Here is a 24,916-nt window from a genome sequence, read left to right on the forward strand (position 1 = left end):
ATTGAACCACTCAAAATTGAAAAAACTAGGAACCATCCTAAGGGAAAAAAACTAAAGAAAAAAAGGATAAACCACTCAAAATTGAAAAACTAGAAACCATAAAGTAAAAAAATAAAGAAAAAAGGAAAATTAGAAACTAAAAAAAATTTGCCACTTAAAATTGGAAAAACTAAAAACCATATAGTAAGAAAAATAAAGAAAACAGTAGAATTAAATTTTTTTAAAAATTAACCCCTCATAATTGAAAAAACTAGAAACCATAAAGTAAAAAAACTAAAGGAAAAAAGGATAATTAAATACTAAAATGATTAATCACTCAAAATTGAAAAAAACTAGAAACCATGAAGTAAAAAAAAAGACAATTAAAAACTAAAAAATTAACCACTCAAAATTGAAAAAAACTAGAAACCAGAAAGTAAAAAAAACTAAAGAAAAAAAAGGAGAAAGGATTAGAACCTTACATGGGTAGCTGAACTGTGACAAAAGAAGACTCACAAATTTGCCCAAATCTTCATCTGAGCTCTCGAGAAGACCAGCCATGGCGGGCGCGGCCTCTTCTCTCTTCTTACCCACTCCACTCTCCCCTTCTCTCTCTTCCAAGACTCCAACTTTCCTCCCCACTCGACCCATCTCTTCTTCCTTTCCCTCCTCCACTCCCCTTCGCCATTTCCGAGCTACCCATCTCTTGCCGACGCGGGTAGCCTCCAAACCCGAGCTAGCCGAGGAAGAAGAGACCTCTTCTTCTCCCCCTTCCCTGCCCTTCCGAGTCGGCCATGGATTCGACCTCCACAGGCTCGAGCCTGGGCTTCCCCTCATCATAGGCGGAGTCAACATTCCTCACGATCGTGGATGCGAGGCGCACTCCGATGGTATTTTTGTGGGATTTTTAATCCAATTCCGGACATGGGTATTTGAGATTTTGGGCGATTTCAGGTGATGTTCTTCTGCACTGCGTGGTGGATGCGATTTTGGGGGCTTTGGGGCTTCCGGATATCGGCCAGATCTTCCCGGATAGTGATCCCAAGTGGAAGGGAGCTGCTTCTTCTGTCTTTGTGAAGGAGGCGGTGAGTTTCATCTCTTTTGGATTTGGGCTTGTTCTTGGATGGGTTGTTGCTTCTTTCATCTCAATTTCCTTTTTTTTTTTTTTGCTGTGGAAGTCTTTCTGATTTCTTTATTCGAGCTTTCTTGATTCTCTGAAATATATATCAATAAAAAATCTCTGAAATGGTGAAGCCCCGGTCCAGATGAACAGCTGTCTTAGCTAGATTCTGCCCAAAGTAGGCTCCTCATGTTTAGTATAATCGATTTCATCCGCATGGTTCTTAATTATTGGCATCTACTTATTTATTATTATTTTTATCTTCATTTCCTGAGCACCTGACAGATGTGAAGTTGAAATAATTAGTTTTTAGATTTCTTTGGGATTGGATTATTCTATGATACATTCTCCAATCCTTCTTGGAGTATTTCATCGTTTTACCAACTAGACATATTTTTGTCATTTCCCTCTTGAATTTTTTCCTTTCCTATACTATAAGAGGTCACCCAAGAATAATGAATTTAAGTCTGCAGTTTGGCTTGACCCCTTGTCTTTCTCCCGCTTTCCCTGGGATTGCCATATCTTCAGCCGGCTCGTCCGACGATCAATCCCTCTGTCGTCTACGATCAATCCCTCCCACGATCAATTCCTACATTTCCAATGAGTTCCTCCTCTACCTCCTCCCAGAAAATCTCTTGATTATCAAGATTATCCAAGATAGATTTTTCATTTTTCCTTGAAGCATCAGTGCCATTTATTTACTTCCACTGATTTTTTTAATGGCTCATTGTTTCCAATTCCAGGTACGACTTATGCACAAGGCAGGGTATGAGCTTGGAAACCTAGATGCGACATTGATCTTACAGAGACCCAAGCTGAGCCCTCACAAAGAGTCGATCAGGGCCGTCCTGTGCGATCTTCTTGGAGCTCACCCCACTGTGATTAATCTCAAAGCAAAGACCCATGAGAAGGTCGACAGCCTTGGCGAGAATCGCAGCATTGCAGCTCACACTGTGGTGCTTCTGATGAAAAAGTGATCACTTTCCTGTGGAACTGTTCAAAGGGTCTTCCCCAAATCCTAAAAGGTCATTACAATGGTAAGAATTGCGAAAATTTCCGTTTGAATGGTGCTGCGTAATCTTTGAATGATCTTTAAGCTAGAGTTGAAGCTGTCCTTCCATTTTTCCTTTCTTTTGGGATAATGATTTATTTCCGAGCTTTCAAGCTTCCTTTTCCCAAAGTCTATGCAGGGAAGAGTTCATTTATCAGAAGAATTTAAGTAATAATCCGAGAGGTATTATTCTATTTTGGACTTGTCTCTAAAAACATGGCATTGCTTCTACTACTGACGGTCAAAATATTTGATTTTGCCTGTTTATTCTTCCCACTTAAAAATAATGTCGTAATATTTTTAAATGATAAATTCCATGGCAAAACCATTTTGTCCTTTTTCTCATAAACCAATATCATTTCATGATGATATGCCAAATGACATATTATCTACTTGGTGCAGTGGTCAAGCATGAGCTGGTGTTGGAGAATGTAGACTTCATCAGAGGAGGCTTCATCACTGAGTATTCCATGTTATTCATCCAAGAATAATGGAGGCAAATCACGATTTAATGGAACTTTTAATAAATAGGTATCCCCCAAATTTTTTGAATAAATAAATTTACATTAGAAGTGTAAATTCACGTTTTAAACAAATAAAAGATGCCGGAAAATAGTTAAAAGTCAAGGAAAAATTGAAAAAAAGCATAACAAAAATCAAAACATTTTGTATTAATTACCAATAAGGAGATGCGAGTAAAGATTCTCTCAAAAAATTAACTCATTGTTGTCAATTATAGCTGTTTACAATATTTCTTCTACAATTCAAGTGATGTAAAGTTTGATTAGGTTTCCAGACCAAGTAATCAAGAATGCTGCAAGCACGGACATGTTGAAATGTTGTAAACTAGACAGTGTAGGGAGGGAGATTAAGAAACATTTACATACAATTAGGATTTCTCGAGAAGTTATGCACAATTTAAAATATTCAACATTTTATTCCCAAATTTTTTGGTAGTACTATTCCTAGATACAGCCTGCACCTTGACAGGGGATGGGGTTAAGAGAGAGGATGATTTTCAGGATATGCATATCAAAGATATGTCACCACGAGACAAGCTAATTCCTTTTTTAGAGGAAATAATAGCTGAATGAAAATTGATACACTAAATTATCTACCAAGTGGAGGCTACTCCTTCAATCTCAAATAATCAGTGTGTGAGACATACATATAACATTGCCACATCAATAAGGAAGTGCTGTAAGCTCTTAATACTTAAGGACCAAAGCTAGGATGTTCACTAAGAATGCCTTGCAAGCCAATCACACATTCAATGTCTTGTTCTGTGTTCATTGATAAATATATATTCATCAAAATTCAAATGCAATGCTTATAATTGAAACCCATGAATACATACAATGACTACATGAATTGTGATGAGATGATAATATGGTGATCACTCGCCTTTAACATGTGTTCTAAACATCCTATTCGACGGATACTCGAGAAAGACATTGAAATATCTGGATAAAATAGCAATGTCTAGTCCACTCATGTGATGAGCATGATAGATTCCATAGCCATTAGTCTGGAGACATCAAGGACTTGTGGGTGCTCTTTGGGGAAATAGTTTACATAATTTGATATGTATGAATCCCTGAGTGGTATTATACCTATCGTTAGTCAAGTTGATTCATGTCATGGTTGTGCAAGTGGTCCTGGGTTACGGGGCTATGGGTTTGGCGCATGAAATAAATTTCAATGTAGTGGTTGCTAAAGATCCATAAAAAATTGATCTTTAAAACACATTAAACATGACATACCTTGTGGGGAGCGTTTTCCACCCTTGACTTGCTCTCTGATAGAGCTTCTTCAAGCTGTTCAACCGTTTAGTTGCCTAGCCTCTAGACGTATCCACACGACTAGAAGGTTCCTCGATATCTTCTCCTTATTCACCACTTCTTCTTGAAGCCATTGTGATCTTCTCACCATCAAGGAGTGCTTGTGGAATGAGAGGAGAAAGCAAAGAAAAAAGAAGGGGGGGGGGAATCTGGGTGGAATCAGCCTCCAAAATGTGTACCCCTTATTTATACATATCTAAGAATTTTTCCTGAAAATCCATATTAATAAAGTACATCTTCCAACGTTCTTTAGTCTTATTAATGTGAACCTCTAAGCCCATATATCACTCTAGCTAATGACCTCGAATGTCTAATAACATATTTGACCAACCTTATTAATACCACATAAATTATTGGACTATTTCTGAGAAATTTACCGTTGTTTATGCGTTAAAATAAATATTATAGTGTGTTATCAAACTTTTAATGATTAAACCTTTTTTTGAGTGATATTTTGATTTTTTTGAATTTTTTGACATCATATTCTTCAAGATTTTAATTTTTTATACAGAAACTTTAATGATTTTTTGACCTTCTATTCATAGAAACATTAATTTTATAAGTCAAAAAATATATTTATCATACTTTTCTGACTTATTATATATTTTATTTTTGCATTCAACATATACCCCCCACGTGTCACCATTTGATTCGTCAAATGGTGATCAATCGAGAGTTTCTGCATTGATTAGCTGCACTAATCATTATAGAATATGATTTCATCATGATGTCTTAGTGCGCTAATCATTATGCACTGATTAGTGCAGCTAATCATTGAAAAAAGTGAAAAATTAAAAGACACAATTTAAATTATGATAAATTCAATGTGGTAATTGAGATATAAAGAAAAAAATAAAATTAGAAGTCAACAATTTGTGGAGTTACGTGTGGCACACACGTGTACCCCTGAAATTGATTAAAAATAAGAAAAAAACTAACGTGGCACGTGAAAGTGCATGCCACATCAGGTAAAGTGCATGCCACGAGAATATTCCCCTTTTCTGATGTGAATGACATGTGTTAGAATGTTATTCACTAGAAAAGGTAGAAAACAGAGAAATCTTGTGATGTGGCGTGCGGCGATGTGGTGCAACATCACACAACGATTATATAATAAAAATGAGAGATATTTTTTGTCTTTTCCTCTACGCAGGTACATGTGGCATTCTAGGAGCACGTGATCGTAGAAGACTAAACACTCGTGCCAATGATTAACAGCTGGAGATTGGACGACCTAACCTGAAACCAAAAAAGAAGAAGCGTAAGTGTCGATGACAAGGAGAGAGAAAAAATATTCTCTAATGACTTCAAGCTCGATATTTGACAATCCATAGGTCCTATGACGCAAGATTTTTGAAAGATGCTTCATCTTTACCCCTTCTTTCTATTCATACCCTATGATATATAAATAAAGGCGTGGATCACTATCAAATTTATCCTTAAACTTGCTTTCTACTCATGTGGACTAATTGAAAGATAGTGAGTTTCTGAGATCCATAAAGTCTGGTCTTGGTGTCTTGGATGTGTGGAAAAAAGCAACAGAGAAGAGGGGGAGCTTACTTGCACTTGGAAATTGCCGTAATCCTAGTGGAACATAAGGATCTATGGTAAGTATCCTCACCTTAAGTTCTTTTCTCAACATCAGCTTAGATTAAATTTCACTACCACATCTCGCCATCGCATCACTTCCATACCTTCTCTAAATTGCTTCTTACCACCTTCACATCATCGTCTTATCATTAGCTTACTTGCCTATTACCATATTCAACTTGTTCTACCTCACTCTTGTCATTCTTCGCTTCATTGTCATTTCATTTTCGCATTCACTCGACCTTCTCTAATCAAAATTATCACTATCCACTAACTACTCTCCTCAAGTTAATATCACTATATCACCTCACATTCTCTCATCACTCAATTTCACAATTAAAACATATCTCATCTCAATGTAATAATCACTATATTAAGAATAGTAAATCCTTAATCACTGTTCCTTGTGGAGATGATCTGTAATCATCATTATTTAGATTATTAAGTGAGTACATGTTTATATTTTTATTGAATAATTTCAAAAATACCAATGACAAGTAAAAGCTTAATTTTAAGATTATCAATTATTAATTAACCATAACAACATATGTATATTAATGATCGATTTAACTCAATCCATAAATTGCGTTTCAGTCCCTAGGGTGTCAAGCTACACTTCATACTCTATAAGATATAGAGTAATGCTTCGACTGTCTTATGGAACCTTAGATTTATAAGATGTCTCATCAGTTACCCTAGATGTATAATCCTTAATCTGTACAAGACTCTCGAATGACTTAGGGTATGGTTACTTGTCAAAACCTAATCCTTCATTTTGTTAGTACTGATGTATAACATAAGTGATTAGAGAATATCTTCTCTAATATCCTCACTACCCTGACTAGAGAGTCAAATCCCATGGTTAGATACTCATGAGCCAGAGCTAAAACATAGTCATCCATCTACAAGATGTTCTTGGCGTCTCAGGTCAATTGATCACTTATACAATTGTGATAAGAATCAACATGATTGGCAGTTAGGTATAATACCATTCAGGGGTTCTTAAAGATCAATTTAGTGAACACTTACTCAAATGAGCACCCACCATTTGTCCTAAGTGTCTCCACACATATGTGATGGAAATATATGTGGCCGGTAAGCCAATCACACATTCCACATCTCGTTCCATGTTCATTAATAGAACATATTCATTATAGTACACGTGTGATGCGTATAATGAAGTCCATGAATACATGATCGGACTTAGTGAATTATGATGAGATCGTAATATAGAGATTACTAGTCTTTAAGCATGTATTCTAAACATTCCTATTCAAAGGATATGCGAGAAGGACATCAAAGTATCCGAATAGAATAACACTATCTAGCCTCACTCATGATGAGTATGGCCGGTCCCGTAGTGGGGGCACTAAGGATAGATAGTGGGTGCTCTTTAGTGGAAAGAGTTCATTGAATTGATCCGTAAAAATTCCTGAATGGTATTATACCGAACTGTCAATCAGGTTGATTCATGTCACGGTTGTGTAAGTGGTCCTTAGACCTGAGACACCAAAGAGGTCTTGTGGACGGACGGTTGTACTTTGGCTATGGCTGACAAGTCTCTAATCATGGGATTCTAAATGGTCTTAGTTCGGGTACATCAAGAAGTTCACAAAGACGATTGAGTGGTCAAGATGGGATCGTCCACCCTCGGTATAAGAGGTGACAGCTCAAGGAAGATGATACGATGAAGTCCTTGGCCAAGGCAGTGAAATGTCGGAGAAGAGTTCTCCAATGATTTCCAAATGCATCAGTACTAACTCCGATGATCGATTAGGGTTTGACAGTTGACCATACCCTAAGTCGTCCAAGGAGCGTCAAGTGGATGAGGGATTATGCATACACGGTAACTGATGACGAACAGTTTCCATGAGTGAGTCGATATACACTCCTTTGTATCTTCTAGGACACGAGGCGTAGCTTGGCACCCCACGTGTCGGAGTCTCGACCTATCAATTGGGTTAAATCGATCCGACGTTAATTAATCTATATGATGATATAGTTAATTAATTTGGAAGGCCAATAAAGGTTATAGGGCCGTTGGAGTCGTTAACTAGACTAATACATGGGCCTAGAGGGTCACACACAAATGGTCTTTTGGACGTCGAAAGATAAACTTAAGTTTTGGGAGTTTTTATGAAAAATACCCACTTAGTGATGGCGCGTTACAGACCGAGACCGCATGATCATCACTCAAGGAGTCGGCATCATCATCGACATTGCCGCCGACTCGTGTCCAGCCTACACGTCAAGCCAAGGTTACGACGCGCACACCCAGATTCAGATACCCCGGGTGATGACGCACCATCTTCAGTCTTGAATACCACTTTATTCGTTTTTGTGTTTTCTACATTTCGTGTTTTCTCTCGTAGTTCCTGTTTTCATAATCCCATTGAAGCGAGGGGAAAATCCCGTATGAGGATACTTTCCATTCCTTCCCCTTAACGGGCCCAAACACTTTCATTTCAGTCTTATTTTTGTAGTTTCAAGGGGGTCCATCCACCTCTCCTATAAAGGGATGGGTGGGCGCCCTCCAAAGGACACTCTTTGAATTTTGTTGAAAATATAACATTCAGAAGTTGAAGAGTCCCTCGTTGAGGAAGAAGAAAGAGGAAGAAGAGGAATGAAGAAGAGGCGGAGCCGCCGCCGCCGCTGCCGCTCACCATCACGAGTGCCGCCGCCACCGTTGCTCACCGTCGCGAGCACAGCCGCTGCAGCCCACTGTCGCAACGCCGGCGCTCGATACCGCCGTCGTCCACGTCCGCGGCGCCTGCACCCGTGCCGTCAGCGCTCGCGCCTCCGGCTGTCGCGCGGCACCATGCGTGCCGCCGCGCGTGCCGCGCGCCGCAAAGCGCATCTGCGTCCGTCGTTGCACCTCTGCACCCGCAACACCGCGCCCCATGCCGCCACGCTCGTGCTGTCGTACCTCGCGTCACCGTCCCCCCCCCCCCCTGGTTGCCTCGCTCCGCGCTGCCACATCCTGCGCCGCCGCGTCCCATAGCGTCGCACCCCGTGTCACCGCGCTCGATACGCTGAGTCCTTGCTGCCGCCCTCGCACAGCCACGATTACCCCAATCGTGCTTGTCATCTCTTCACCGGCGCCAGCCCAGACCGTCGTGTTGTCACCGCCCTCTAATACTGCCCTTAGTGATGCTATCGAAATAGCTGTCGCCGGACCTGCTCTTTCGTCTCTTATCTTTTTCAGTACGCCTTCGAATTGCCTCCACTACGCTCGGGTTAGACGTAGGTGAGAGGGATAGATTGAGAAAACGACGAAGAATCAATCGAGAGTCTTACCTGTTCGATGCGAGTCGGGCTCGCCTGTCGCGTATGAGCATCTCTACGGGGCATTCCCGTTAGACCGCGTAGTCATCCTCGACCCCTCGGACGAGGTTCGCGAAGCCTGGACTATCCCTCCCTGGGCGACCCTGTTGAACCCCAGGAATGGCACGCTCCGTGAGTCCGCACTTGCACGTACTACATATAGATCTTTCGCATTCCGTCATATATCATATATGTTTATCAGCATTATCAGACGACGCTCTCCACCGTGGTCCGATAGAGTTCCGTTATCGACACCGAGTCGCTCCCCTCGGTGACGACCGGACGACGCCTTGACAACGTCCGGCATCACTTAGTATAAATAGGGAAGGCCCTGAATGAAATTCATCCATGCCAGAATTGTTCAGGGGCCTTTCCTCTTCTTCTCTACTCTCCCCACACCCCTTCTCCATCCTTGATGTGATTGGGACGACGTAATGATGCCGACGGAGAAAGAACGAGGCTCGTCAATGAGAAGGAGGAGATCCGACGTGCCGAGGACCGCATGGATACGTCTAGAGGCTGCACACTTGAGCAGCTCGACTTGTCTCGCTCCGGGATCAAAGAAATCACGAATGAGATTCATGCAAAGGTACTTCGTTTAATGTTTTTGTCAATGCCGTTCGATTCACAAAAGTCTTTCGCTGCGCATCATTTTGTTCTGTTCATCCAGATCTAGGCCTCTAGAACCCAACACATTGTACAAGGAACATCGTGATTTGTTGATGCATTCAAGCCACTTGACTTTTCTTACGCCCCTCAATCACCCAAGATACCAAGAAACACTTGATGGACCCTCAACCTCGCTCTATTAAAAGATAGTTTTTACAAAGGTCAATAGTTCATCTTATAGGCGTGAGAGTATGGATGGAAAGAGGGAGAGAAAGATCCAATTTCCATAAAAAATAGATCATCTGGTATTATTGAAATAAATTTAATCATTTTAAAATTGATCACAGAAATAAATAGTCATTCTAATGTGAATATAGATATGTAAAAGATAGAGATATTAGCCGAAATTTATGAGTTACACCTAAGCAATAAGAATAATTACCCCCTTAGAATATGCAGGGAATTTACGTAAAATTTTACACTCAATAAATTATTCACGTACATACAAATATTATATAGGTATTCACATACATATATGATTTACCTATCAAGGGTGTGTGATATGTGATAAGTAATGCAAACTCCAAACATTCAAGGACCAAAGCTGGGCATTAACTTATAATTCCTTGATTGTTAATTTTGATGAATATTCTGATGGAAATATATGTGGTCAGCAAGCTAATCACACATTCCATATCTAGTTCAGCGTTCATTAATACAATATATTCATTATAATGTATATGCGGTGCTTATGATGAAATCCATGAATACATGATCCTAATTTATGAATCATGAAAAAATCATAATATGAAAATCAACTATATTTAAGCATGATTTATAAATATTTCCATTGAAATGATGCTCTAAAAAGACAATAAACTATCCAGATAGAATAACGCTATTTAGTCCCACTCATATGATGAGTATGAATGATCGTATAATCATCAGTTTGGAGTGATTAAGGACCTCTTCAGTCAAGATTGAGGACATATATTAGGTACTGTTTGGTGGAGAGAGTTTGACGAATTCATCCAAAAGAATCCTTGAATGATATTATACCAAACTTCTAATCAGGATGATTCACATCATCATTGTTCAATTAATCCTTAGACCTGAGACACCAAAAACATATTTTGGAGGGAAGGATATTGATGGTGATGAGGTTTGAAGCCTTTATAAAGAGAACAATATAGGGCCAAGAACTTGGGCTTAAAAATTCTTGTAAATAAAGATATTATAAACTTCATAGATTATTATGTTTATAACACATAGGGTCAGGGATCTTAATTGACACATTAAAGAAACATTAACTTCTATGGAATATGTGTTTGATTCATAAGCTAGTAATAAGCCAAGATGAGTCATATTCAACATGAGTCGCTCCACAATTTTGAGATTGAATTATAGGTATGATAATGACGGAAAAATTAATTTTTTTTGAAAAAATAATTTCACTAGCCATCCATTATAAATGGAGAAGTCATAATAAGATAACTATTAAGTCTCAAAAAAGGAGTATTGAGGACCCAACACTCGTAGGATTTAATTTTTGTATTAAATGTTTCACATGAAATAATTCATAAACATGGTCCCAATAGCTTCCAATATTTGTTAGACATTAATATTTATTAAATGTGAAACCGATAAAAGTGATAATTGGATAGTTCATTTGTATAACCAGAAAGCCATACAATGCCACATCAACAAGAACATAAGTGATTTAAATGTGATCAGAATATATCCAGGATTGGAGTCTAATAATCTCTCACCTTGAAATATTTCAATAACATTTTTTCTAGCAGACCATAGTTCCTCCTCAGATCTAATGGATTTATATGAAACTTTAGCAGATCCCACATTCCACATCCCACTAAAATATTATTAATATAAGCCATGTTTATTATTATGAACATGTGATGATGATAATAAAGTTCAAGGATTTGTGCAATGATAAGTTAAATATGATGAGACCATATGATGGTGATTAATGATGTTTGAACACGTATCTAAAACATTACTATTATTTTAGTGTCTAGATATAATATTACTGTCTAATCCTGCTCATATGATCAGGAAGGTTGATCTTGGACCATTTGCATGGACCGATTAAAGATATACATTGGGGTTCTTAGGTTTCACAAAATTGAGTCTGTACATGGTTGTATACATATGTCTCAAGAACGTGATTCCAATCATGGTTTTGTTAGTTTCCTCATACTTGAGGCACCAAAGGTACCATGATTATGCATGGTTGTGTTATGGCTACGAGCTACCAGTCTCTAATCACATGATTCAAAACCTTATTAGAGTGGATGTAATAAGTCAATGAAGGTTATTTCCTGGGAAAGATAGGACTCCCACCATCAATATAAGAGGAGGCAATTCTATGAAGATGATGCAATGAAGTCCTTTGCCAAGGTAGGGAAAATAAAAGAGTAGTTCTCCGATGATTTCCCACTATATTCATACTAAGTGGGATGAATTATTAGGATTTGGTAGTTGAAATTACCCTAAGTCATCCAACGAGTATCATGCGGATGAGGGATTATAATGATGGATTCAAGGTTCCATGAAACAGTTAATGAACTTGAATGTATCTTGTAGAGTATGTGCATAGCCATAGAGCTCGTGTTGGCAACTTGACCTATCAGTTGAGTTTAATAAATAAAATGTTTAATTGTATATTTTTTGGATAAATGTAATTAGTTAGAAAAGCCAATAAAGAGTTATTGGAATTATGAAATTTTTAGGTAGACAAGTACATGTGCCTAGAAGTTAGGACTCATAAGGCTTATAGGATATGGGAGGATATATTTGAAGTGTAAAATTTTTTATAAAAATCCCACCATACTTTTAGTGTCCAGATATCAAGCCCCAAAAATAAAATGCCCTTTTGATTTCTTTTGGGCGCTTGCCCATCTTCCTCTCTCCTTGGGTTGTCCTTCCCTCCCCTTATGATTTAATGGTAATAAGATCCTTACCATATATATGCCAATGACCATGTGAATACATTTGACTTAAAATATTGATGCCTCTCAAGATAACTAGTCTATGGAACCAAAAGGAGACCAAACTTAAGTATGTGCAAGGTGATGTGAACATCTCATATTTTGGTTTTAGCTTCAAAGGTCTGATTTGATTTATTTGATTCTGCTTCATGAATCAGATCCTGATCGTAAATCTTGGACAGAATCCTAAATTCATGCCTCTTACATGCAGGTAACAAAGATGACCAACCTCTTGCGATAACTTTACCACCAATTATACTTCATGCTTAAAGCACAAAATTTATCACAATAATTTGAAGAGTATGATAAAATAAAAACCCAAGTGATCAACATTCCGATAGAGGTTGTCCAAAATCCATAATAACACTATTAAATTGTCAAAATTTAGTTCCTGGATGGGCTTTGAGTCAATAAAAAGACTTTTGAAAAAACTTTTAATCATTTGATTATTGTAGATGATTCCCAATGTGTTGTCCATTTATGCATTCTCACAGAGATTTCCATGAAAAGAAGGCCAAGAAAAAACAAAGGCACATCAATATCTTCCTCCTAAAAACAAGGTATTATTTTTCAAAAATAATTTTTAAAACAAATTTCTTAAAGTTGATTTAAGTTCTTAATGGTTAAAATTAATTTAATAAATCCTATTAGATAAATTTTTTTATAAAAATAAGATTTTATTTTAAATGGAAATTTATTCACACATTTTTATAGTGTATATTTATTGAGATTTAGTTTAAATTAATTTCTATTATCTAAACTGCTATACACTATTTTTATCTAAGTTATTTACATTTAAATAATAACTTATGATGTCTTGCCAAGGCCAAGTTCATATTTGAAAAAATAAAAAAATAAAAATAGAACATAAAAATCAACCCTTTCATTCAGGCATCAAGGCGTGCCAAGGGGATTGACCACACCAAGGTGGAGGGGCCGATTAGGATCCAAAGTAGAAAAATATGTGAAAAGTGTCATAGAACTAAAAACATTATAATTTAGAGATAATCACTTGTGTCATACCTTTTTGGAAAATGCCATACCTTTTAGGTACTGGAGATCTATTTTTCATTTAAATTGGTTTTTCCAAGCCTCCCTTGATGCACAAAAAATCATTAGAGGCCTGCCTTGTAAATTTTTATTCTTTACAGTTTTCAAACAATTGAAAATTTTAGACAATGAGTTGTAAAATTTCTGTTATGATTCATTTAACCTTAGGGATATTGAACAACCACATATATGTTTCCACTTTTTGACTCTGATTTTCCATTTCCATAAACATATTTTTGGAAATTTTGGTTTACAATGGGGAAACAACTTTGGCAAACACACATTTAAGGTCTTCGTGTTCTGACGTCACATTACATCAGCTTTCAATTTGTACACTACGCAAACATGTTAATTATTAGTAGCCATAACTATATTTCTTTTCAAGTCATATATAATACTTAACAATATACAAAATTCTAAATTTTCTGATTCATTTTATTGCCTAATGGATAATGTTTATGCCACCACCAATACACAACCCAATGCTGCAAACCGTAGACTTGGGAGTTCCGGTGAGAATCTAACAACTGGTTGTGATGAAATTATGTTACATTAATAAATTAGAGCCTTGGAAGTAAATCCTTTTTTGTTCATATAGAAGAATATCTTTTTTGAATAATTCATATCCGATACATTAGCCCTTTAGTGCACAATTGAATAGCCTAGATCCATAAGATAAGACAATTTTTTTTACAAGGACGGTGATATTAAAGAGTAAATTTACATATTTATATCCTTAAGGGTAGCACTGTGAGATTTTATATAGGTTACAAAGACCAAATATTTCTAACATTCATATAAATATATATTTAACAGTATTCACATCGTAAGATATCTACCTAACTTGATAAATTTTAATCGAATGAGAAATGTGGGCATAAATCATAATAAGACATTGTTTTCATATGTAAGAGTTACGTAAAAAATCATTTTGATGAATATATTTCATATTGATTTTAGAATGGGATCTAAGATGAAATATTTATTGGAAAATGGTTGTAAAAATAAACACCTTAGGCAAAAAAGTATGAAAGGAGGAATATGAAGGGAAATTGGAAGAACATGAGACAAATCTTTAAAGGATGATTTCATGTTAGCATGGGATATCTTTCTAAGTTATGTATAGCAACCAACCTCTCGACGGGATGGATATAGAACTCAATACATGGATGTGTTCAAGAAGTAACGAGAGGCGCATAATGATGATATGTCCCTGTTGCTTCAACCAAAAAACTATTACTTTGACTGTTGACAGAGGTGGTGGCAAATGCATGAGGGAAAATGAACAAACAGACTATGGAATATGACAGGAAGTACTTACTGGTGATGAAGGTGACCCATGAATTGGACAAGTAAAAGAGATTTAGTTATGGACGGATTAATAGCACAAAATGAGTCAAGGAAATTTAAATAAAGATCCTAGTCAATGAATATAATGTTGACTAATGCAAATATCATAAATACACATTTAAAATAATTCCAAGTGAAAAAGAAAACAATCGTGGAATAAACATTTACTGTCTTTTCCCAAATTCTATTAATAATACCATCAAGCTGGTGGGAAAAAATATTAGTAATGAATTGGGGAAGTGAAGCAAATAAATGTTTTAGGGATACATATGATTAATATGATACCTTCCTCTTTTCAAACCCAAAAGAAAATTCATTATACGTGAGAGTATAGAAGATCAAAAAGAGAACCACCATCAATTCATTGCCATGAAGAGAAAGCCGATGTGTGTTTACCATTATGATAGAACTCACAACCTTACCACTTAACATAGGATACATTTGGAGGAATGGCTTTATTATTAGTGAGTGTGACATGTGTATATTATTTGTAGAATTGGAGAACATATATGATAGTGCAGGGAATAGCTGAAGGCAACACAAGTAGAACATCTCTTGATACCCAAATCATTTGTTTGGTAGGTCTACATCTGATGTTTACATAAGTCAAGATAATGAATAAGATTATTTATGTTAGTTGATCACACGTCAAAAGGCTAATAAAGGTAATGTTAAATGGGAAATGAGGAGCTTAAATAAAATAGACAAGTGATAAATTAGAAGAATGTAAGATAGTTCTGAGACCAATGATTGGGGACAAAGAAACATGAACAATGATAATCCAGTAAGAGAATTCTATGAAGCATTAGAAACGAAGAAACTAAATGTACTTGAGATCTGATTCTTTGCCTAAAATCAAAATCCTATGAGAATATCTATGTGATATAGAGGCATCGTTGGAGGACTAGGAGCTTGCAGCTATTACAATCAACACTTTGTAGGTAATCTTTGGTGACTATTTAAACTGATGCATTTGTTGTACACTTTCATTGGTCAAAGTGATGAAAACATTACCAACATTCCAATTAGATGAATTCACCCTTAGAGGATAGCCGGGCCAGTTTTAACCACATCTTTGACCATGAATATTACCACCATGATCCTAATCACCCGACCCTTTTCTTTTGAAAAAAAGGTAAAAGGAAGATTGGAGTGCATACACTATTAGTCAGGTTGTAACATCATTTGAGTAGGATAAAAAAGAAGGGGTGATTATTCATAAGAACAGCTTAGCATACACAATGAAATATCTTGCAAAAATGATGAAATATTCATTATGGACATGATATATTCATTATGGGCACAATGAAATACCATACCAGATGAATAGAGAATTTTATGATACTAATGTTGAGATAATTTGAAAGATTGAGCAGCCATGGTTCTTTTCTCGTCTGAACTTCAATGGAGAGAAATATTTAAGCATTTAACCTTCAAAAAAATTAGCATAGTAATCAAAGCAATCGACCAGGCTACAACTCTGTTCTACTTGCTATGGTACTCAACTATTAGTTCACGCAAACAATAGAGGTTGGTGGAATACATAAAATACGGACGGTTCCATACTTTCTTATACATGTCAAGAAGAGATGCAACATGGACATTTATAGGCTCCATATATTCAAAACATAACCAGGAAGTAGGACGTGTCACTCTCCCAAATATCCAACTGATATGATTCAAAAATAGTGGGGACGCATTCAATAATTAAAAATAAAGCCATGAAATTGTATAGTGTCACAACTTCAAAACTGGCCATTACTGTGTCGCAATTTGCAATACCATAAGGGCATCTTTCTGCAATGATCGGATGTGCCAATCATTGTGGAAAGTGATGATTGATCGCCATTTAACAAATCAAAGGGGTATATGAGTAAATTTGACAAAACAAAGGACAAATCAGGGATCCCTGAATGTAGTGGCTGGTGAATCACTGATCAAAGAGCATATTTTTGAGAGATTCTTCATCGATCTAGTGGCCGATGAATCATTGATTAAAGAGCGAGCAGCCTCCAGGTTTAATGATTTTGCGAGATCCTGATTGGTCCAAACTAGGGGTTCAAAAATGATGATGAAAATATCACTAACTAGTTCGTTTGTAAGGTCAGTATGGACTTAATCAACAAATTTGTTACCTTACCAGCAGTAATTAGTAAGGGTTGATCCCACAGGGAGCTAGGTAGCTAATTAGGATGAATTTCAATATGAATTTTAAGTTCCAGGATTTTAGAAGTCTCTTTGATAATGTTTTTATTTGTTAAGAGAGTTTATTTTCAGAGAAAAAATATGCATACTACTTTTACTAGGTATGGAAATTTTTCATAAAGAGCCTAGACAGAGAATGATTTTTGAGATTTGTTTTGGAATTTTTTATTGTCTCCAGAGAGAGATAAAAGATTCTGAAGTTAATAAGATTGTAATTCATTTATCTGGTTCAGAGTTGTTGAACCAGATGAGAGAGAGTTGTATTTGGAAGAGAGAGATGTGAGCGTAGTGTTTGGGCACTCCGCCGCTAATTGCGTGGGCGGAAGTGCCCACTTGTGCACTGGGCTTCGGCGCTCGTCGCTGGTTGCGCCGGCGGAGGTGCTCTCACGTGCAGCGGACCAAAACGACAATATCTAGAGTTCCACAAGTCATTTTGACACGTGTGAGTAGGCGTTGGAAAGCTTAGGATGTTGGCTATCTGTTCAAGTGATAAAAAACACTTAGGAAAATACTGAGAGGATTTATAATGAGAAGAAGAGAGGAACCTTTTTTGTCACATCCAAGGGGCCTAATGCGATCTCTTCAGCTCCCTACCCTGGCTTCAAGATCCAGGACGCTCCCAGAAAACTCCTTGCACCTTCATGATGAAGGTGGACCCAGGAACAAGCTCAACAAATGGAGAAAGTGAGCAAAACAATACTCAATTCTTGGATACCCTCAAGGAGAGTGAGGGGGGCCCTTTTAGTGGGTCACATGTATTTTTTTCAGTCATTCTTGGTGGTTGGATCATGGATGAACGTCCAAGATTGAGTTCTTGAGGCCTCAATCCAAGTGATCAGACCCCAACCAATCAGATTCTTTCTCTGCAAGTTGAATTTGGAGGAAAAAGGACAAGTTGGTTAGAGTTAGTTGCAAATCATCCCTAGCGCTTGGATTTGAGCTAGAATGGATGGATGGATGCGTTCCACCTAATAAATCCTGGGCTGGATCCAACCCTGGGCTCTCCTCCAAATAGGACCTGCCAGCTGGAGTCCTCCTCAGGTGTCTTGACCATCCTTAAAGCCTCCAAAGACCTTCTAGAAGGTTTTCTTCAAGCTCCTTCACAACAGGCCTATTAGTTCAGTCAACTCCACTGATTAGCATGCATCTTTTTATTCATAGCTCCTTTTGATCTGAAACTTTGTCCCAAAATTTCGTAATTTTATGACCACCAAAAGTCAACCTTTGACCTGAAAAGTCAACATACTAGGGAAATTGTTAGATTCATATCCCACTTGACTCATTGAGTCTAGTGGGGTTTAGAAATATCCCTGAAATCCTCTAAACAAAAATCCCAAACCATGTAACTGGTAAAATATATGTAAGTGCATTTATGAAAACCTCAATTGAGTAGAAAAAATCAGCTTTTTAATCATTGGAAAAAGTTTAAGGCCTGAACTAATTATCATGTAAAATGAGAATTTTTGGCAGTGTTTGAGCTAAATTTCAGGAGATTTAAGACAAAGAATGCATGCAAATACTACCCTTATTTGACCTTACCAGATCCCTGGATGTAGTGGCTGGTGAACCACTTCTTCTTCCACAAAGATTTAGACAAAGCCGAGCTTGGATGGAACTAAAGAGGCGAACGAATAAAAAGGCACTTGCGGGGTTTATTATTGACAAAGTCATCGGAGGTTATTCAGTAGCAATATCAGGTTTCATTGCTTTTCTTCCATTCAGTCCTCTTACCTATTGAATTTAAGACGAAGAGCCTTTAATTAATTCATAAAACATCAACTAAATTTTTTTAAAATACATTTTATGAATAAAAAATATCTTCATGGATATAATGTTGGAAAATTCATAAAAAGTTATATTCTAACTCTAAAATCATTTTATTTGAGAATATGATACTGGAAAAATCCCTAACCATTTCAAACATGTAAAAATAGAGATATTAACTATTTTAAACTTGTCTTTTGATCATCCAACAATGGATAAGGGATCAGCATTAAGAGGACTTTATTTGGGGAGAAGAGGGCCCAACTAAAAGTAATGATTTGAGCACTATAACTAATGCTTTTTCAATAAATTGTTTTCCCTGGTATTGTACTCAAAGTTCTCTTTCAAGGGCTGACAATTGCTTGACGTCGTGCAATTGTCAATGCCTAAGCACTGCTAAACTGTAATCTAGACCTGTGTGGGTTTAGCCGTGTGACGATGTTGTTTAGAAGATACATGCCCATATATATTTTACTGCATCAAGCTTGCTCTGAGCATCGTAAACAGAACTGATGCATTTCCAAATTCTCTTGCCAATACTACTCAACATTCTCTCTTAAGGGCTGACCTCTTGACTTTCACTGTGCTTGTGAAGGCTGCTGGACATCAAGCAATTGTCAAGGATGGTACACAGCTAAACTGGAATCTAGGCCCTTGAGGATTTAGCAATGTGACAAAGTTGGTAGAAGATACATGCCCATATATAAAATATTACACCAAGCTTGCTTTGAGCACCATAATTATTGTTCTTTGAACCTAGCTAGTGTTGGCCCAATTAGTTGCAACTGCTGTGCCAGTAAATTCTCTGACCACTACTTCTCTGTGTTATCTCTCATGGGCTGACCTTGAGACTTCCGCTGCGCAGGTGAAGGTTGCATGACATCGAGCATTTGTCGGGGACTGGGCGCTGCGAAACTATAATCTCGACTGGCACAAGTTTAGCCACGTGACGAGGTTGGCTATACGGTACAGGTCCATATATTATACTGCATCTAGCTTGCTTTTAGCAACATAATCAATGTTATTTCAATCAATGGTTGGCCCTGGTCATTGGAACTGCTGTCCTTGTAAATTCTCTCGCGAATACTACTCTGGATTCCATCTCCAGAGCTGACCTCACGACTTCCACTGTGCTGGTGAAGGCTGCTCGACATCGAGAACTTGTCAAGCCCGGAGAGCTGCTAAACTGCGATCTCGGCCTGTGCGGGGTTAGACGCATGACGAGGTTGGCTAGAAGACACAGGCCCATAGAAAGTTAACATGGCCAAATTGCCAAGCCTATGCACAATTATAGCTAGGATGCGGATGGGACAATTTTTTAGCCCTGGACAAAAACCAGGACGGAAATTCGTCCGGGAGACCTTCGGACAGGACCATTTTCGTTGACTCAGACGAAAAAACCATCCCGTCCGCATCTCTGCATGGATTCCGGATGTCGGACGGGACAATCTTCGTTTGTCCCGTCCATCATCCACATCCCCAATGATCCAGAACTATACTAATGCATGGACGCGGATGGGACGGTTTTTTCATCCCATGACGAAAAAATCATCCCGTCCACGAGGTTGGACAAAAACGGGGATGGAAATTTGTTCCAAGACCTTCGTACGGGACTGTTTTCATCTACTCGGACGAAAAAACAGTCCCATCTGCATCCCTGCACTGATTCCGGACGTCGGAGGGGACAATCTTTGTTCGTCCTGTCCATCGTCCACGTCCAGGACGATCCGGAACTACACTAGTGCAGGGACACAGTACGGGACAGTTTTTTCTTTCCAGGACATAAAAATCGTCCGATCCGCAAGGTTGTACGAAAACCGGGACATAAATTCGTTCCGAGACGGACAGACGGGACGGTTTTCGTCCACTCGGACGAAAAACCGTCCCGTCCGAAGGTCTCAGACGAAAAAGCCGTCCGTCCACGTCCCTGCACTGACTCCGGACGTCGGACGGGACGATCATCATCCCGTCCCGTCCATCGTCCACGTCCCGGACGATCCTAACAGAAGTATATAGAGGGGGGGGGGGGGGGGGGGGGGGGGGGAACCACACCGGCGGTGACGGTAATCAAAGAGGTGTAAATATTGGTCGCTTATCCGGTCACCGGTAGAGGAGATTTTTTTCGCGGCGGCGGAGGACGATAAGCAGCGGCGAGCGATGGCCGTCTCTACCAGCGCCATCACTCTCGTAGCTCCAGTATGGCGCTTGGGTCTTCGTTCCCAGCTTCGACGGAGCTCTTCTCCTTATTTCTCCTTCAATTCTGAGTTTTCTGGTAATTTCTATCGATGTTCTGCTTCGGCGAACAGGAAATTGTCGATTTTGGGGAAACCCATTTCCCCTCGCAAATGGGGCCTCTTTGCGCAGGTATGGGTTTTCATGGGTATTTTTCAGTTGAGTGAAATAATTTGTGGCGAAATCAACTTCTTTTTGTGGTCGTGTTGATTATTTTTGGGAGTTCGATTGAGAATTCGAGAATTTAGGATTAGGGAAAAGTCGACAGTGTAAAGTTTTAGCCGAACTATATGTGAATGTATTGTTCTGTTGAGAATGTGACGTTTCTTCTATGTTCTTGATCTGGCATTTATGTTTGATTCCGGTTAATTCAAAATAATTGTGTATGGGGTTTCAAGGTTGAAGGGGTTGCCATTTCTATTTGTAGTTCGTCTTTAATTATGAAGAAGAACGGGCCCTTTTCTGGAACTTTATTGTTCTTTTTTTAGGTAATGGAGGTTTCTAATTTAGGCTTTGAGTTCGTTTTTTGAGTTATAGTATATGATTACGTGATAGTCGATTAAAGACTGTAGTCCTAGTCTAATCGAAATGCGAAATCACGGCCCATTAAAGATATTAATGTTGAAACTTTTGTTAAATCAATGACCCGCAGTTGATTAATGATGTGCACTTGAAACCGGTTTTTGAAATACAATGAATGCTTATACGATAATCAATTGAACAGAACCAAGGCTAAACTCGAAATGGGGGATCACATCCCAACCAAGATATCAACATTGAAACTTTCACTTAATCGATAACCAGAGATGACTAATTTTTTAATCACGACGTGGGTTTTGGAATATCTCACTTCACTTTAAGAAGCTCAGCACTGTCTTGTCTAAATAAAAATATTTTTCATGTTTCTAAAAAAACAGTTATTTCTTGGACCGAATGAATCATTTTGTTCCTTGTGACAGGAACAAGAACTTACAAGTGCCCAAACAAGACAGTCAAATCAGCTCCTCAGCACTCTTTCTCTGAGTTTAATAGCTTCCCAGTTGCTTCCTTCTGAAGTTCTTGCAGCTCCAACTATGGAGGAGACAAACATATCTACCCATTTCTTGAATAATCTTCTGCTGATGGATCTGGACCCTTCATCTGCCAAGCTGGCTATCAGCATAATTGGGCCCTTTCTCTCTGCTTATGGGTTTTTATTTATAGCGAGAATAGTGATGTCATGGTACCCAAAGCTACCTGTGGGAAAATTTCCCTATGTCTTAGCTTATGCTCCTACAGAGCCAGTTCTTGTTCTCACCCGGAAGGTAATTCCACCACTTGGGGGAGTTGACGTTACTCCAGTTGTCTGGTTTGGGTTGATCAGCTTCTTGAACGAGATATTAGTGGGTCCTCAGGGCCTCCTTGTCCTCCTCTCCCAGCAAGTCTAATTATCATCTTTTGTCTGATTTTCTATGAGATTATTGAATTTCATGCAACCGGCAAGAAAAGGTCAGACGATCTCTTAACTCATGAATTCTGTCCAGTGTACCTTAGGGTCATTCACTCTCTGAGTGGATCAGATATTTATTGGTTAAATGAATGTATGGATGTATCATAAACTTACGTTCCTCAGTTTCACTGAAGTAAAGTTTTTTTTTTCCCCTTGAGTTAATGCGAGCGATCATTTTCATTGATTCAATTTTTTGGCCTTTGAATGAATATATGAATGGACTGACATGCATTCAGAATACCTACGGAAACAATATGATGCCAAAAAGTATTATGACGCTTTTTCGTGTTTCACAACAACAGCGTGCCAGAGACAATAAATTATCTTGAAATCAAAGCCCAAACCTAACCGTTTACGACATCTCTCTATATTCCTATTTTCTATTGCCTACTTGATATCTTCCCCATACTTTTCACCTTCTTCCTATATGCCCAATACTTCTGATTAATTCTCACTTATTCGTCTTTCTTATATTCTTAATAATTTCAGCCTCTCTACTACTTTTCTTTCACCAACCTTCTGCCTATTACCTTCTTATCTTCTTCTTGTTGTAACTATTTTCTCGTTATATTCATAATCATGCATTTATCCAATTTTCCTCTTGAGTTCTTACTATATTCCTAATGCTGTTCTTCCATCTTATGCAAACTTCTCTACTTGGTCACTAGGGTGTTACTAACGATATCCGTACCCGATATCTGTTATTCGGATATCACGATATCCATTTTATGGAAAAGTCTGAAACATGTCCGATAAGGATTGCAGATATCGATATCGGATAACGTAGAAACGGATGACAATAATGGATTTCATTAAACAGATACTGATATTGTTAAGTTAGATAACGATATTGATTATGACATTTTACAGTTTTTGACAACCGATAACGTTAAGCGCCTCTCTCTCTCCCTCTTTCTCTCTCTCCCAGTCTCTTGCTCTCCTTCCAGCTCTCTCGCTCACCCTCCTGCTCTCCCTCTCTCTTCCACTCTCTCTCTCTCTCTCACATTCTCTCTCTCGCTATCAATCTCTCTCCCTCTCTCACTATCGCTCTCTCTTGCTCTCCTGCGTTCTCCCGGTCCTCTCGCCATCACTCTCTCTCTCTCTCTTTCTCCCGGTCCCTCTCTGACTCTCCCTCCCTCTCTCTCTCTCTCTCTCTCTCTCTTTCTCATTCTCCCCGCCTCTCCCTACTTCCTGCTCGTTCTCCCGCACTCTCCTCTCTCAGTCGTTATCTCTTCCTCCCTCTCTCTGACTCTCTCTTGCTCTCTCTTTCTCTCTCTCCAGCTCGCTCTGTCTCTCCCTCCCACTCTCTTTGCCTCCCTCTGGCTCTACTCCCCCAATTTCTCTCTCTCTCTCTCTCTCTCTCTCTCTCTCCTGCTCCCTTGGCCTCTCTCTTTGGCTCTATGCCCCAATCTCTCTCTCTCTACTCCCCCAATCCCTCTCTCTCTCTCTCTTTCCCTCTCTCTCTCTCTCTCTCTCTCTCTCTCTCTCTCTTTCCATCTCCAACTGTCGCTCGTTCTCCCGATCTCTTTCTCTCTCGCGATAGAAAGACATACTCTTATTTGATTTGCGAATACTACTATTATATAATAACGAATACTATATAAGTAATATTATACAATTTATTATGTTATATAAGTAATATTATTCGATATCCGACATCCGTTCATGATATCAGATGTCGAAACAGAAGAATCTCAAAATGAGAAATGCTCCCGGATAACGGATACGATAACAGGTAACGTATGCAAAAATTCTGTTACCCGTTATCGTTATCCGATAACAGATAACTGATATCGCCTACAAAATTATCTATAACGAACGAAAGTGGGATGAAACAAATTCCGATGTCGTTCTCTGAGATCCAGTTTCGTATTCGTTATTTGAACGGTAACACCCAATTGGTCGCAATCTTCTTCATATGTTGTTATTTCTTCCTTTTTTAATTCTTATTTTAATCTTCTTAAATCTCATCTGACTACAATCTCATGAATTTCTCACTATCTTCTTCCCTTCTTCATATGTCCTTCCTTCTCTTTGTTCCTAATATTCCCCTACCTCTTCTCCATAACATGGTATCATCATATAACTATCATATACACATCGCACATTAACTCATTACTCCATAATTATCATCTTATAATCAAGTCACCCATTTTTTCATTAAACTCCATTTATTTTCGTGCTCTCTCATTCCCATGTTAATTTAATTCTAGCTATCTCCTCTCGTATTATCTCTTTTTTGTTTTTTCCCTCTCTCCTGAATTCAGCATCGCTACCTTCTCACTATCATCTTAGAATTCCATT

At 38.3% G+C, this 24,916-nt stretch overlaps 2 protein-coding genes across 2 annotated transcripts; both read left to right on the forward strand.

The window, feature by feature from the left end:
• Positions 1 to 467: 467 nt before the first annotated feature.
• ISPF (isoprenoid F) lies at positions 468 to 2,678 on the forward strand. The gene is made up of 4 exons (XM_078586468.1): positions 468 to 869; positions 934 to 1,064; positions 1,843 to 2,136; positions 2,553 to 2,678. The coding sequence occupies exons 1-3, from the start codon at positions 539 to 541 to the stop codon at positions 2,074 to 2,076; spliced, it is 696 nt and encodes a 231-aa protein (XP_078442594.1). The 5' UTR covers positions 468 to 538; the 3' UTR covers positions 2,077 to 2,136; positions 2,553 to 2,678.
• Positions 2,679 to 20,948: 18,270 nt separating this feature from the next.
• Positions 20,949 to 22,769, forward strand: CCB3 (cofactor assembly, complex C (B6F)). The gene is made up of 2 exons (XM_078586361.1): positions 20,949 to 21,255; positions 22,083 to 22,769. The coding sequence occupies exons 1-2, from the start codon at positions 21,049 to 21,051 to the stop codon at positions 22,548 to 22,550; spliced, it is 675 nt and encodes a 224-aa protein (XP_078442487.1). The 5' UTR covers positions 20,949 to 21,048; the 3' UTR covers positions 22,551 to 22,769.
• The last annotated feature ends 2,147 nt before the right edge of the window (positions 22,770 to 24,916 follow it).

Source organism: Wolffia australiana, chromosome 14 (genome assembly GCF_029677425.1).
Source record: "Wolffia australiana isolate 7733 chromosome 14, ASM2967742v1".
NCBI lineage: Eukaryota > Viridiplantae > Streptophyta > Magnoliopsida > Alismatales > Araceae > Wolffia > Wolffia australiana.